Genomic DNA, 16,587 nt, shown 5'->3' with positions numbered 1-16,587 from the left:
AAACATAGCCATTTTGGGTATTAGCGGAACAAAACATAATGCAGCCGCCGCAAAGCGCGGCCCGAACCGATGCTAGATTAGTGGTAAACATTGTATTAAAGAGGTGTGCTTATATGATAGTACATGTGAACTAGTCTTAAAAAGGACCATATGACAGTGTAAACATTGTTGATCATTGGTTAACATGTTCATATCAGTTGCAATGTGTATATGGTTTCTTGGAATTTGAATCCTTTGATTATCCTTTATAAACGCATATACCCAAAACAAGTTTGTATAGTTAATAATTCAATTATATACACACAAGAAACCCAAATAATGACTTAAATGACAAGTGCTTCTCCTATTAAGCAAAATAAACTAATATGAACTTATTTAGAATATAGCTTAAAGGCTAATTATACATATAGTTCTTAATTCTTACTAGAAACCAGGAAAGGGTACTGCAAACCTAATATTACAGCATGAGCTGCAAGATCACACTAAAGAGCATAGTCGAATTATATCATAGTACATGTAGTTCTACTAAACATACAACCAAGCAAAGCCTACTACATAGTCTTCTCCATTAAGCAGCACCAGCACCCTCAAGAAGCATCTGATCAAAATGCCACACCCCTGCAGTTCATATGTAAATTCATATTCATATTCATATTCATATTCATATTCATATTCATATTCATATTCATATTCATATTCATATTCATATTCATATTCATATTCATATTCATATTCATATTACCAACATAACTCATAGACAAAATTTGCCTTATTTGTTATAAATAGTACTATTCAATTTTTTATTTTTTACAAATCTAACCCCCTAACTTTCATTAAAATGCAAATCGAACCCCCCACTTTATACCTATATTCTAACCCCTAACTTCCATTAAAATACAAATCGAACCCTCCACTTTATACCTATATTCTAAATTATTATTTATCCTATCACTAACACCAAAAATACTGAATAATAACACCCACCACGTTTTACCGACTTGTACACTGCGTTACAAACCTAACCCCCTAACTTCCATTAAAATACAAATCGAACCCCCCACTTTATACCTATATTCTAACCCCTAACTTCCATTAAAATACAAATCGAAACCCCCCCCCCCCCCACTTTATACCTATATTCTAAATTATTATTTATCCCATCACTAACACCAAAAATACTGAATAATAACACCACCACGCTTTACCGACTTGTACACTGCGCTCAACCAGTAGGACCCAAATAGGCCACTATTGTGCTACATTTTTTTTTGTCTCCAACGATAAAAGAAACAACTTTCTTAAAAGAAACAACCCTTCAATGCTACCAAAAGATGTCGAAAAACATTCTTTTTTACAAAATAGATCAACTAACTTTAACTCTAAAAGAAGCAACTTTCACAAAAGGAACACCCCTTCAATGTTAGATGTCGAAAAAAATTCTTTTTTACAAAATAGATCCACAAAAGGAAAGACTTTTTTTTTTAACTCGCATTCAAAACGGAGTTCCCGGCGCGAAGCGAGGGCTCCACAACTAGTTATAACTAACTCTTAACATGGATGGATTGATACTCCTAAAAGTTTAATACAAATGGTTTATCAATTTTGCTTTATTAGACGTATTTTAACTATCTAGTTTCAACAAGTTACAATAACAAGGTTCTTCAAAAGTTCGAAAAGATAGTAAGGTATACCAAACGGAACACAAATATTTTTTTGTCATGATTAAGAATATTCTTACCATGGCCTTTCCCAACCCTTCTCAATTGAGAGACATAGTCTGAGATTTTCTTTATCGCATCAACCTAGCATAAAACATAGAAAGTTTATACAAACTTAACATATATTAATATATAGTTATATTCATATTATATTTATATACTTATATCCTATTATATATATATACTTATGATTATAATATTCACCTGCTCGGACAGGTATTCGCTCTCAATGAAGTCAGCCAATTGTGGATCATTGTTTCTATCAGCCACCTATAAATTCAAGAACAATGGTTATGCATTGTAAGATATCATATGGTACATAGATCACACTTTTAGTATTATGTGTGACATGAGTTTAAAAGGAACTAGTTTAATCATATTACTAGTACTTAACATGTGAAATGTAAAAAAAAAAAAAAATAACTAGACTAACAGAAATAAAGTTGCATACCGCATGCAGTGCAAGCAGTTTTTCATTAACAAGTTTCTCCAAAGACAAAGCTAGCTCCATTGCTGATTCGAATTCGAAAAAATAAAGGTTAGGTATTTGTTTGTTAAACAAGTACTAATTAACTTGATACAATTATAATATTTGATTTGGTGGATTGAATTGCACTTACCACATAAAGCATCGCCTTTCTCAACATCATCAAACTCTGAGGGGGGAGGAACAATGGTGTGCAACTTCACTCTTCCACCTCGTTTATTCTACACAATTATCGATATATTTAGTCGTACATTAAAAACAAATGAAATCAGGGTTCAAACTTAAACTTTAAGAGCTAATGTGTCTGTTATGCAACTGCGATTGTTGTTTAAATGTGAATTTAACAAGATTATAGTAATATCTTCACAATATTACAATTTCACAAGTAAAAAAGGACCTGATATTCCATTAGCTTCTCTGCGTGCTCTCTTTCTTCATCACTTGAATCCTTGAAGAATCTGATAAAACAAACAAATGTTTATAAGTGTGAAAACATACTAAACCAAAAATTAATTAACGTGTAGGTGGCTTGTTTACTTGGCAAGGCCTTTCAGTGCTACATTATCCCTATCGAAGTATGCATACATCGCGTGATACATGTAGCACACATTATATTCAACACTGCAACAAAAAAAATACAGTTAAAAGATAATAATGGAAGTTAAAATAAAATAAAATGAAAAAAAAAAAAAAACTGATTATACTTATTCAAACTATAATAAACTAAACCCATGGTATTTTAGTTTAGGTTATTTTAAGACCTTCTTTCTAGGTCACAAAAACCTTAACAGAGATCTCGTTTAGAGAATTCAATTATTCAAACGCTTTCCTACCGTATTATCAGGTTCCAAAGATAAATGAATAGGGTTAAAACCACAAATTGGCTATATACTTTCTCAAATGTCCCGACGTCGGCCATATACCCATTTGCGTCCCACTGTCGTCTACAAACTTTCGAAAAATGTACAATTGTCGCCCACTATACTTTTTTTTTACGTGTAACGAAAACAATTGACAACGTGGCTTATAAGTAGTCATGACACGTCAGTAATATATCGGAACGGAAACTGAAAGCATATGAGCTACATCGGAACACAACTGAAAGTATATGGGCAACATCACATCAGGACATATAAAATGAAAAATAAAAGTTAAATAATTAACTTTACCGTATTACGAAATGTTGACATAGTTAATTTTTTAAAAGTTTGTAGACGACAGTATGACGCAAATGGGTATATGGGCGACATCGGGCGCATTTGAGAAAGTATATAGCCAATTTGTGACTTTAACCCAAATGAATATCACATTACATAACATAAGGCTTTGAAATTAACGCTATGAGCTCATATGAATATCAGAATACATAACAAGCTGATAAATAAAACTATACCTATTTTTATAGGCAACTGAGTGAATAAATTATACTTATGAACAAGAACAGATTTATAAATTATATACTGAATATATAAATCTACAGATCTATAAGACTATAAACGAAAATCACACGAAAACTTACTTAATTTGCTCGTTAATAGCAGCTTCACATTCATCAACAAACTTTTGACGAGCAAGAGAAGTTTGAGTCGAAATCGGAACAATGAAATCCTGTTTCCGCACTTCTTCAAACGGATTAAACAACACGCCAGTCATCACCATATCCTTTTCTTCTACATTCGAACGACACCGTACGGTTCCTCCAAATCTCCTTCCATTTCCTAATAAAACGGACGGTTTTTTGGGCACGAATTCGAAATCGGCGTCCGATTTCTTCAACAGAACGTTAAATGATGATGAAATTTGTGAATTGAGAGTCATAATTTGGGGGAAATGCTAAGATTAGTTTGTGTGTTGTGATATGATGAAGGAGAAATGGAGTGAAGGCTGAAATTTAAAAGGGGGAGCCGAGGGTTCACGAGAGAAGAAAGAGGAGAAGGGTGAAGATGGACCGTTGAATGTGTGGACACGTGGACGGATGAGATGAAATCGAAGGTACTGGCGTGTGGTGGCCTCGTGTCTTATCTCGTAATCTGGTGGATGCTGTGAAAAGATCCGATCCATGTCATATTCATGGGTCATGGAATCCTTAGCCTACCTTTTCTTTTTTTCATGCGTTCACACTAGTAGTTTTTCTTAAGATTTTCTTAAAATTAATACTTTTAAAGGGTTTAAAACTATATTTTATCTATATCTACTATATCTATCTTATCTATTTATATTTATTTTCTCAGAAGGTTATAATGAAGGGGGATGATTCTTACACACACTTTTTTGATCCTCACACACCTATTTTAACCTTTTACTCTTCTAATAATACTCAATCGGTGTATGAGGATTAAAAAAGTGTGTGTGAAAATCATCCCCTATAATGAATCCTAAATATATTATTTTCCTAGATTTTTTTAATAAACTATACAAGTCTACGACAAGCACATATCTAAGTATCAAAAGCCCATACCTATAATTTTATCTTAATCTTAACCAAGCCTCACCTAAATGGCCCAAAATGAAGCCCAGAACGTTGATAAATTTGTAGTTTTCAATTAACACAAGTAACTCTACAGTGACAAAAAAGTTACAAACATGTTTTAAATATAATATAATGATGTGTACCAATTTTTTTTTGAAACGCAAAACAAGAAAATATTATTAGAATTGAAAACTTTTTACATGTGTGTATATACAGATGTATACATTGTTGAAGAATAGAACCCGTAAATATTATTGATGATATAAAACTCTATTTATAGGATACAAATACCTACACAGCAACCCTACATAGAAACCCTAACGGACCCAAACCCACAATCGGGTTGGACCACTAATCTATCATCTAACACTCCCCCGCAGTCCGAACGGCGAAATCGCTAAAGTTCGGATTGGAACAAAACAATAAACATTAAATAAAGAAATAAAAGATATTTTTTTTTTCTTATTTGTCACCCCAAATGAAATGAATATCGTTGCGTCTTGCTTGACTGCGTTTCCTTTTCCGTAACGTCTATTTTTTTATACGTTGTGGCTTGCTTTGCCTAAGGATTGAGCAGGACTTGGGCCGAAAACTTTGTCGACAATACCAATTTTCTTCAATGCTGCAAATAGATTTTTTGATTATATTCTCTTTTTTTTTGGGGTTTGAAACCTAGTCAAGCTAGGCGGTTCAGCCTCATGCCGATTAGTATTGGTTAGAAATCAAGGATAGTAGAAGATGTAGAAAAGATTTGAGATTTATAAATCAAGAAGAAAATATAGATAAGGAAAAGGATAATAGGCATGCTATCAAAGGCTATTGTTGGCTGTACATACATGCTTGTATGATTTGAATTTGTGGCTAAATCAAAGATTCAATAAAATACGATGCGGCAGTGATAAAAGAAAAAAAATAAATAAGAATGAGCAGTTTGTGATCTTTGAGGCGGAAAGAAAAAAATACGTTTAGTAACAAGTTTGCTTTTGATACTTGCTTTGATTTGGGTTTTCGGAGAAATGTTACAAGAACAGATAAGAGAAAGCTGAAATAGTGGAGATGATAGGTAAGAAGATTTGACGGGCATGACGGCCAATTAGGTCTCAGAATCAACATGCTCATGATACCATGTTGAATAATAGAACCCGTAAATATTATTGATGACATAAGACCCTATTTATAGGATACAAATACCTACACAACAACCTTACATAGAAACCCTAACGGACCCAAACCCACAATCGGGTTGGGCCACTAATCTATCATCTAACATACATAAGATACGGGATTGACAAAATACGTAAACAGGATGAAATGATAATAAGATTTTGCATCAGCTATTCAGCTATAAAATTACAAGTGCAACTAGAATTTGAGCAGGAGTAAGGATCAGGTCTTCAAGTTCGGCTGGGCGCGCACTCAAATTATCCAATCCCTTCTTTATTTGGCGGGTTTGCATCGAAGCACTTCGGGCTTGATATATACTTTAGACATTCAAGCTTGCCATTTTTCCAACGACATGAGATCCATTCAAAGGTTTTGGATTGGATTTCGGAGATAAGATATGGAGTACTTAATCGTTCTTTTTCAAATGCACACGTATTCTGGTTCTTCCAAATGGTATAGCCCGTAATTCATACAACCGCCTGCTAAATCGATATTCCAATATGCGTTTTTATATCCGAGTGCGGTTCCTTAAAGATTTTTGAGATATTGAGATATTAGGAGTAATAGGTTGGGTTAGTGATATTGCATATTTTACATACATTTATCGTAGCAATATCCTTCATATTTTGGTCATTTGGATACGGTTTGGAGACGATTTGATGGTATTTATGAAAATTTGAGTTCAAGAGCTACAAAGATGATAAAGTTAGATATTTAAGCGTTTTAAGACGTCCGTGATTCATAGAACTACAAATTTCGTATATATATGTTCCTGAGATTCGGAACGAGCTGAGAGATAGAGACAAAAACGTGGCTGGACAGAATGCAGCAAAAATACATAAATTAATGTGGACTGAGATTTGCACAACTAGATGTTTAAGTGGATCAACTAGATTTTGTTCAGCAAAAATGCACGTTAAATGAGCCGATGCAAATTGTTTAAAGAAAGATAACCCAAGACACGAATTGTTGAATGGGTTGGCAGTTGACAAAGGATTTGAAAGTGGACCAGGATCAATATATTTTTGTGATTTATTTTGGGAACACATATGATGAGTTGAGGGGTATATATATTTTATTTTATTTTTAACTATAGAAGGGGGACGATATATTATTTTGAGGGTGTGGCCCTAAGGGCCGTGGGAACAACAACCGATTGAGGACCCCATTGGGGTTTTGTCTTCGGTCTCGGCAAGAAAAAAAAAGCAAGAACAAGAAGGAAAGGCAAAGGGTTGTTGGTGTACGGCTTGGTGAAAAAAAAGGGGAATTCCTTTTTTAATTTTGGTCACAAAAAGAAACAAAGAAAAGAAGACGCAACAAGAATTGAGAAGGTGTTGGCTGCACTCGTGGCATCTGACTCTCAACTCAACAATTTTGGTTGTATTCTTAAATTCCAGTATCTCTTATTTCATCAGTTTCATTACCATTTGAATTATTATTTGTGAATACTTTCAGTACAATTGATTTTATAAATTTTGGATACGAATGATTATTTATTTGTGTTTGATTTATTTGATCATGTGTTTCGCTAAGATTGTTGGCTAAATTCGTTATGTCCATCTAGGCTAAATACTATGTTGGGAGAATTTTTACGATTGATTATCGTATGTATGATGACATATTGCTTGAACACATGAAAATTCTTGTCGATACTTTTATGCAAATTTGTTGATATATGTGGTTGTCTAATTGAGTAAAAACTCTTTGGAGTTTGTTGCATATATTTTCAGTTGTTTAATTCTTTATCTCTTGATTGATTGTAATTGTCTAATTTGGTGACGCGAATTGGAGTCTATTATAATTGCTCAGGTGGTTATTTGGATTGGGTAAACTGGACTTTATCTGGACCAATGAAATTGAATTAATTTGTGTATTAGTTGATATAGGGGTTGATCGTGTACAACGAACGTTGGCACGGTTGTTGACTACAGGGAATCCTGGGTCACAGTTCGAGTCTTTAAATCAGTCAAGTTGACTAGCCACAGTTTAGAGGTCTTCAGTGACAGGGAACCCTGCACTGTGTAATCTGGACTGTTGTGTTTACTCAAGAGAACTCTTGGTGAAACGACTCGTCCATATTACTATAAACGCGGTACGTTATTCATTGGTCCCATAGCGAGGTATTTGACCTCTATATGATACATTTTAGAAAATATTGCATTCGTTTTATAAAAAGACACACCCTTATTATACATAATGCATGTTTTAAACAAGTGGGCGATTATTTAAGAAATAATCCCCATAATACATCGGTTTTCAAATACTACACACGTGACATAACAGTCGAATATAATACATGACAAATGTTTTATTGAATGCAACACTTCATTTAAAGAAAAGCATGAGACTCCATGCACAGCTTGCTCAGATAATGCAACAGCGGAAGACTTTCTTAAGGACCTGAGAATAAACATGCTTAAACAGTCAACGCAAAGGTTGGTGAGATATATAGGTTTAAAGCTAGCATCGATATAAATATAGACCACAAGATTTCATAGTTATAAATATTTCAATAAAGATATTCTATAAGTTGTTGAGCGCTTCGGTAACCATACTTAACCATAAATGTAGCATGAGAAAATGGGAGTGTAAGTATGAGAAAATGGAATGAAGAAATGGTGTGTATGCATAAAAACGTTTTTAGTTTATAAAGAATGAAAAGATTCCTAATTTTATTTTCTTGCTAAATAATTCATGCTACTTGACAAATGGTTGGTTTCACATGTTCCTTAATTATTTAAGGCTTCTAAGAAGCAGATTTTTTTTGTTATATACCAATAGTAAATACATCTAGAAGCTGGGTATAATACGAGTGCAAATACCGAGCGAATACGAGTAAAATTCTTGATGAAAACAAATGGGAATACAATTGTGATTATTTTTGTTAAGTAAGAGTGTTTTGATATATGTATTGAAGTCCTTCAAATGTGTATTAATACATCTTAATACACTATATATATATATATATATATATATATATATATATATATATATACATTTTAACTGAGTCGTTAAATCATCGTTAGTCGTTACATGTAAGTGTTGTTTCGAAACCTTTAAGCTAACGACCTTGTTAAATGTAATTAATCCCATTGTTATTATATCTAATGGGATGTTAAATTGTTATATTATCATGATAACATAGTGTGTTAATATATCTTAATATGATATATAAATATTAAGACGTTATTACAACGATAATCGTTACGTATATATATCGTTTCGAAATCCTTAAGTTAGTAGTCTCATTTTATGTATATAGTTCATTGTTAATATACTTAATGAGATACTTAATTATCAGTTTATCATGTTAAATATATATATATAAGTTCATATATATATATTATCATGTTATTTACAAGTTATAACGTTCGTGAATTATCGGACAAGTTGGGTGGTCACACGTTTACATAAAATTCGTTTCAATTAATCAAGTCTTAAAAAGTTTGATTGCTTAATATGTTAAAAACATTTAATCACGTAGATATTAATATTGTTCAATATATAATCATGGAAAAATCCGGGTCATGACAGTACCTACCCGTTAAAGAAATTTCGTCCCGAAATTTGAAGTAATACCTATTCAATGGGCGGTGTTTGTAAACAGCTGTGGATATTTCCGTTTTATCTGGTCCTCTCTTTCCCAAGTGAACTCAGGACCTCTTCGAGCATTCCAACGAACCCTAACTAGGTATGTTGCTTTGCTTGAGCCGTTTGACTTCACGATCCATGATTTCAACAGGCTCTTCTATAAAATGCAGTTTCTTGTCGATTTGGATTTCTTTAAGAGGAACAGTGAGGTCTTATTTTGCAAGGAATTTCCTTAGGTTCGAGACGTGAAAGGTATTGTGTACTCCAGTAAGTTGTTGTGGTAGCTTAAGTCGATAAGCCACCGATCCAATGAAAGGACCCGTCCTAATCTATCCGGACGAAGTCCATATCGATTATAAACGATTCACAACAGTTGATTACATCGCGAGGTACTTGACCTCTATAGGATACATTTTACAAACATTGCATTCGTTTTGAAAGGACAATCTTTCATTACATCTAGAGTTGACAGACATGCATATCATTTCTTAATATATCCAACTATAATTGACTTAATAATGATCTTGATAAACTCAACGACTCGAATGCAACGTCTTTTGAAATATGTCATGAATGACTCCAAATAATATCTTTAAATTGATCAAATGCACAGCGAAAGATTTCTTTCGTACCTGAGAATAAACATACTTTCAAGTGTCAACCAAAAGGTTGGTGAGTTCATAATCATTTCATAATTTTAATAGATCACAAGATTTCATATTTCCATTTCTCATAAACATACGTCCCATGCATAGAGACAAAAATATCATTCATATGGATTGAACACCTGGTAACCGACCTTAACAATATGCATATAAGAATATCCCCATCATTCCGGGATCCTCCTTCAGACATGATATAAATTTCGAAGTACTAAAGCATCCGGTACTTTGGATGGGGTTTGTTGGGCCCAATAGATCTATCTTTAGAGTTCGCGTCAATTAGGGTGTCTGTTCCCTAATTCTTAGATTACCAGACTTAATAAAAAGGGGCATATTCGATTTCGATCATTCAACCATATAATGTAGTTTCAATTACTTGTGTCCATTTCGTAAAACAGTTATAAAATCAGCGCATGTATTCTCAGTCCCAAAAATATATATTGCAAAAGCATTTAAAAAGGGAGCAAATGAAACTCACGCATATAAATATTGTAAAACAATTGATAAAGCATTTTGCATGTATTCTCAGCCCCAAAAATGTATATAAAAAGGGAATAATGAAACTCACAGTAATGTATTTTGTAGTAAAAATACATATGACGATATTGAACAACTGAACAATGCAGGGTTGGCCTCAGATTCACGAACCTATATCAATTATTGATATTAATACACATAATAACAGTTAAGCAAGTTTATATATTATTATGTTTATAAAAGTCTTATATTAATTTCTAATATATTCTTTGTTTATATGTATCTTAATTTATATGTTATTTTAATACATATCTTAGATATATTTATTTTCAATATTTGAAATAATTAGTTATTACATATTTTAATCTAAATTCAAAAGGTATGTTACGTTTTTATTAAAATAATTTTGATATTAATAATAATAATTATTATTATTATTAAAGAAAATGATACTTACTAATACTTAAATTACTAATCCTAATATTAACAATAATAATACTAATAACCATAATAATAATAATAATAATAATAATAATAATAATAATAATAATAATAATAATAATAATAATGATAATAATAATAATAATAATAATAATAATAATAATAATAATAATAATAATAATAATTAAAAATGATATAATATAATATTAATTATTAGTTATTATCATTATACCTAAATAAGAAGGGTTACGCGTTTTACTGGCATCTCCTAGATCAGATCGAGATCTTGCAGAAGCAATACACAGTGACAAAGAAAATTCTCATCCCCTTTTATTCAATCTTAATCATCTTCATCATCAATATATCAACCGATCACCACAATCATCAATGACTTATCATCATCATTTAATCGCTATCAACAGTCTCAATCATCATCGCTATCGAATAACAATGGAAGAATCGAAGCAGTATTTGGTGTCTGTCCAATTAGGAAGGAATCAACAATCACTATATCATATGATTATAGGTATTGCATCAATTTTTGATCAGTATCGATCAACGAAGGTAAATTCGAATCATCTAGCTATGAATATGTTATTTTTTTTTTATACATTCTACAGATTTGGAACTGTTATGTTGTTGTCATTGCTCATGAATTCGATCTCCAAGATATTGATGCTCATTATTTGAATGTTTTGAAATTTGAGTTGATGAAATTGAATAGAAATCACGATCCGTATTTGTTGAATAATATAAATATATGTTTCTTCTTTTCTCAATTTAATCGTTTAACTATCATTGTTTTCTCATATCGTATTTTAGCAGAAGAAGACAGGTTTGGTAGTCATTTATTATGTAACAGGTTCTGGCTAGTTTCGAAAAGAAATGATGTTCACCAGTGGCCTGTAATCGAATGAGTTTTTGGGTATGTTAAGATTGAAATAGCTAAAATAGAAGGTATAGCTGCAGCAGAGACTTATGTTGAAGGTGGTTTGGTTTGGTTATGATTCAAAAAACAGAAACAGAAATAAGTAGTAAAAGGATGATGATTACCTATGGTGTTTGTTTGCTCACGATGGTTGCAGGTATATGTTGGATCGATGTATACAAAAAGAACAAGTGGGTTTGATGTCTTTTGTTGGGTGTTCAAACAAAGAAAGAAAGAAACTGAATTCTCAATAGTAGTTGCAATTGTATGATTTAAAGGTTAAGCTGTGGTGATTGTGGGTGTTGATTTGGGTTGGGTATTCACGGTGAGGTGGGTTCGAACCGAAAAACATAGCAGTGGTTTTGTGGGTTTGTGATGGTAGTCATTTGATGTCCAGAAAACAAAAAAAAAAAAAACAAAAAAAATATGGTGTTACGCTGAATTTTGAAGATGGTGAGACATGGTGTCGGCTTAGTTTTCAGACAAGAAAGAAAAATAGAAAGAAAGAAAGAGTGGTGGATTTGGTTACGATGAGTTCAAAACAAAAATAAAATTAGTTGATAGTAAAAGTAATGGGTTTGTTTTTCTTTGTGTTCAAGAAGTGTAATGATGTATGTATATGCATATAATGTATATATAGAGTCAGCGAGATAGTAGATGTTATACACACACACACACACACACACACATATATATATATATATATATATATATATATATATATATATATATATATATATGAAGATAATAGAGGTGAGTGCAACCTGAGAGTATTGTAGCAGCTGCAGGAGTCGTCGCGTGTGGTGGTTAATGGCGATGGAGTCTAATGACTAAGGGGATGAAGTGGTTTGGGGTTGGGCTGGGAGCTTTAAACAGAACAGTAATCAGCGGCAGCAGCTGGTTTTGTAGTACTCGAATAATAGAGAAACAGAAAGAGAAGAGGGTTATGGAAAGGTAGTGATCGTGAAATGGTGTTTGTTATTGGTGGTCTGTATATGCTAGCCATATATTTATATATATATGTGAGAGTGGTTGAATATAGAATCAAAACACAGTTCAAGTTCATGTACGTGCATATATTACTCCATAATTATTTGAGATAGTGGGGAGACAAAAACAAAACTTCCAACAGTAATTTAATTTAATCATTCAATCATAATATCACTCATAACTAGTGAAGCCATCGAACATTTGATTTCTAATACCGACGATTTTAATTACGAAGATTATATCGTGAACCGTTGTTAGTCAAGGGCGGATAAAAATATTCAAAAAATACCAAATTTTTAAATTAAGTGCATTTAATTATTTCGGTCTTTTAGGGTGTAAAAATCAGTCATAAAAGTTAATTAATTATTAGCGTTCACTCCCAAGTAAAATACACGGAGTAATAAAACTAAACAAGTATATCCTAAATATATTTTAATAAGTCTATAATTTTATATAACACATTTTCGGATCACCGTTTATTTGTAAAATCATATAAGTTTGGATTTAACTTGCTTAATATCAATCAGAACATCAAACAAGTATTTACAATCATTTAATATTTATTTCTAATATACATTTATATATATATATATATATATATATATATATATATATATATATATATATATATATATATATATATATATGTTTTAATTAATAATAATTATTATATTTTGTTTTATTTTACATAGATAAATTTTGGTAACATACAATATTTAAAAATATATTTCTAATTATTATTTATATATATATATATATATATATATATATATATATATATATACACATATCAAGTTACAATTAATTGTTCGTGAATCGTCGGAACTGGTTGAAGGTTAAATGATTTCATGAAACAGTTCAACAATTTTGAGACTCAGTTTAATAGACTTTGCTTATCGTGTCAAAACCATATAAGATTTAAGTTTAAATTTCGTCGAAAATTCCCGGGTCATCACATCCAATACGTTCGATGATCTTGAATGGTCCTACGTATCTTGGGTTCAATTTACCCCTCTTACCAAAGCGTATCACACCTTTCCATGGTGACACCTTTAACATAACCATGTTATCAACCTGAAATTCTAACGGCTTCCTTCAAACATCAGCATAGCTCTTTTGACTACTTTGGACAGTCTTCAATCTCTCCTTGATTTGCACAATCTTTTCAGTAGTCTCCTGTATGATCTCGGGACCAGTCAGTTATCTGTCACCTACTTCGTTCCAACAGATAGGGGATATACACTTTTTTGCATAAAGTGCTTCGAATAGTGCAGCATTAATACTCGTATGATAACTATTGTTATACGAGAATTCTGCCAATGGTAAATATTTATCCCATCCATTTTCGAAATCGATCACACATGCTCTAAGCATGTCTTCGAGATTCTGAATGGTCCTTTCACTTTGCCCATCGGTCTGAGGATGATATGCAGTGCTCATATCCAGACGAGTCCCTAGAGCTTCATGTAGTGATTGCCAAAACCTTGACGTAAACCGACTGTTGCGATCGGATATAATGGAGATAGGTACTCCATGTCTTGAAACAACTTCCTTCATGTATAATCGTACCAATTTCTCCTTCTTATCCATTTCCTACATAGGTAGGAAATGTGCAGATTTGGTGAGACGATCGACAATTACCCAAATGGTGTCATAACCCCATGCAGTCTTTGGTAGCTTCGTGATGAAATCCATGGTGATACATTCCCATTTCTATTCTGGGATTTCTGGTTGTTGAAGCAAACCTGATGGTTTCTGATGTTCCGCCTTGACTTTGGAGCAAGTCAAACATTCTCCAATGTATGTTGCAATATCAGCTTTCAAATTTGGCCACCAAAAGTGTGCCTTAAGATCTTGATACATCTTTCTAGCTTCAGGATGTATCGAGTATCTCGTCTTATGTGCCTCATCCAAAACCAATTTTCTTAACCCTTTAAACTTCGGTACCCAAATACGTCCATTAAAATACCGGGTTCCGTCTTCTCGTATCTCAAGTTGCTTGACTAAACCCTTGAGCATCTCATTTTCAAAGTTTTCTTCAATAAGAGCTCCTCGTTGAGGCTCCTTTATTTGTGTAGTCAGGTTTGTATGAATCTTCATATTCATTGCCCGTACTCGAATCGGCTCTCTTTCCTTCCTGCTTAAAGCATCTACTACTACATTTGATTTCCCGAGATGATAGCGAATTTCACAATCATAGTCGTTTATCAGCTTGACCCACCTACGTTGCCTCATGTTCAATTGTTTTTTGTTGAAGATATGTTGAAGGCTTTTATGGTTGGTATACACAGTACATTTAACCCGTACAAATAGTGCCTCCAAATCTTTAATGCAAACACCACTGCTCCCAATTCTAGATCATGAGTCATATAATTTTGTTCATGAATCTTCAGTTGTCGGGATGCATATGCAATAACCTTCTTTCGTTGCATGAGGACACAACCAAAACCTTGTCGCGAAGCGTCATAATAAATTACAAAATCATTGTTTCCTTCAGGTAACGATAGAATAGGTGATTTAGTCAACTTCTTCTTCAATAATTGAAATGCGGCTTCCTGCTCAGAAGTCCATTCGTACTTCTTCCCTTTATGTGTTAATGCTGTCAATGGTTTGGCAATCCAAGAAAAATCTTGAATAAACCGTCAGTAATAGCCAGCAAGACCCAAAAATTGGCGTATTTGCGTCGGAGTCTTTGGGGTTTCCCATTTTTCAACGGCTTCAACCTTCGCAGGATCGACCTGAATTCCTTGACTGCTCACGATGTGACCAAGGAATTGTACTTCCTTTAACCAAAAGGCGCAATTAGAAAACTTTGCGTATAACTGTTCTTTCTTCAACAGTTCCAGCACCAACCTTAAATGTTGCTCATGTTCTTGTTCATTTTTGGAATAAATAATAATATCATCAATAAAGACGATAACAAACTTGTGATGACCCAGAAATTTCGACTAAATTTAAACTTAATCTTTGTATGATTAACATTTCCGACACGATAAGCAAAGTCTGTAAAACTGAATCTCAAAATTTTTGAATTACTTTTATATATTTAAATACCTTCGGTTGTTTTCGACGATTCGCGAACAATTATATGTAAAAAGATACATATATACTATAACATGAAAAGGTAACAATGTATTAATTGTTTGATACCGTACATTAAACTTATTGGTTTAAATATCTATTTTAATGTATATGATAAATTTAAATATTTATTATTAAAATTTATTTATAAATAACGTCCAATGTGTATTTAAAAACTGATTTATGTATATTAAAAAGATATATACATATATATAATAAACGATAGTAACATTCGTTTATTGATTCAATTGATATTTAGATAAGTTAACTAAAGCGTTTAAGATGAACCAGTTAAACACTAATTTGCTACAGTGTTTTCAAATTGCCACATTACTCAAAATGCTACAGTGTTTTCGAAAATCACTATTTGCTACAGATGATGATTTATAGAAGTAAATGACCAAAATACTCGAAAGTTTAAGATATACTATGAGTGGTATAGTTTATGGATAACTTAAGGCTATATTTTGACAAAGGTACGTGTCACGAAACGTAAAATGCAAGTTTTCTCAGCGTACGAAAGGACATTCGAAAAACCAGAACCGGGACATAAGTCGAGTGATGACGTACGACTTATC

The 16,587-nt window shown here is 32.5% G+C and overlaps 1 protein-coding gene across 1 annotated transcript; it reads right to left on the bottom strand.

Annotated features, from left to right (window-relative positions):
- Positions 1-303: 303 nt before the first annotated feature.
- On the bottom strand, positions 304-4,055 carry LOC139882025 (ferritin-1, chloroplastic-like). Its single transcript, XM_071866409.1, has 8 exons — positions 3,725-4,055; positions 2,743-2,826; positions 2,603-2,663; positions 2,339-2,426; positions 2,170-2,231; positions 1,923-1,988; positions 1,739-1,802; positions 304-618 (listed from the first exon to the last, which is right to left on the bottom strand). The coding sequence occupies exons 1-8, from the start codon at positions 4,021-4,023 to the stop codon at positions 569-571; spliced, it is 774 nt and encodes a 257-aa protein (XP_071722510.1). The 5' UTR covers positions 4,024-4,055; the 3' UTR covers positions 304-568.
- Between the last annotated feature and the right edge of the window lie 12,532 nt (positions 4,056-16,587).

The sequence above is a fragment of the Rutidosis leptorrhynchoides genome, chromosome 1 (assembly GCF_046630445.1).
Source record: "Rutidosis leptorrhynchoides isolate AG116_Rl617_1_P2 chromosome 1, CSIRO_AGI_Rlap_v1, whole genome shotgun sequence".
Taxonomy (NCBI): Eukaryota; Viridiplantae; Streptophyta; class Magnoliopsida; order Asterales; family Asteraceae; genus Rutidosis; species Rutidosis leptorrhynchoides.
Note: the sequence above shows the minus strand (reverse complement) of the source record. Positions and strands in the feature narration are given on the sequence as shown.

Excerpts from the sequence above, each read along its gene's own strand:
- LOC139882025 (XM_071866409.1), bottom strand. The coding sequence starts at position 4,023 with ATGACTCTCAATTCACAAATTTCATCATCATTTAACGTTCTGTTGAAG. Across the intron at positions 2,664-2,742 it reads GCACTGAAAGGCCTTGCCAA|ATTCTTCAAGGATTCAAGTG; the intron begins GTAAACAAGCCA and ends TTGTTTTATCAG. Across the intron at positions 619-1,738 it reads AAGGGTTGGGAAAGGCCATG|GGGTGTGGCATTTTGATCAG; the intron begins GTAAGAATATTC and ends TATGAACTGCAG.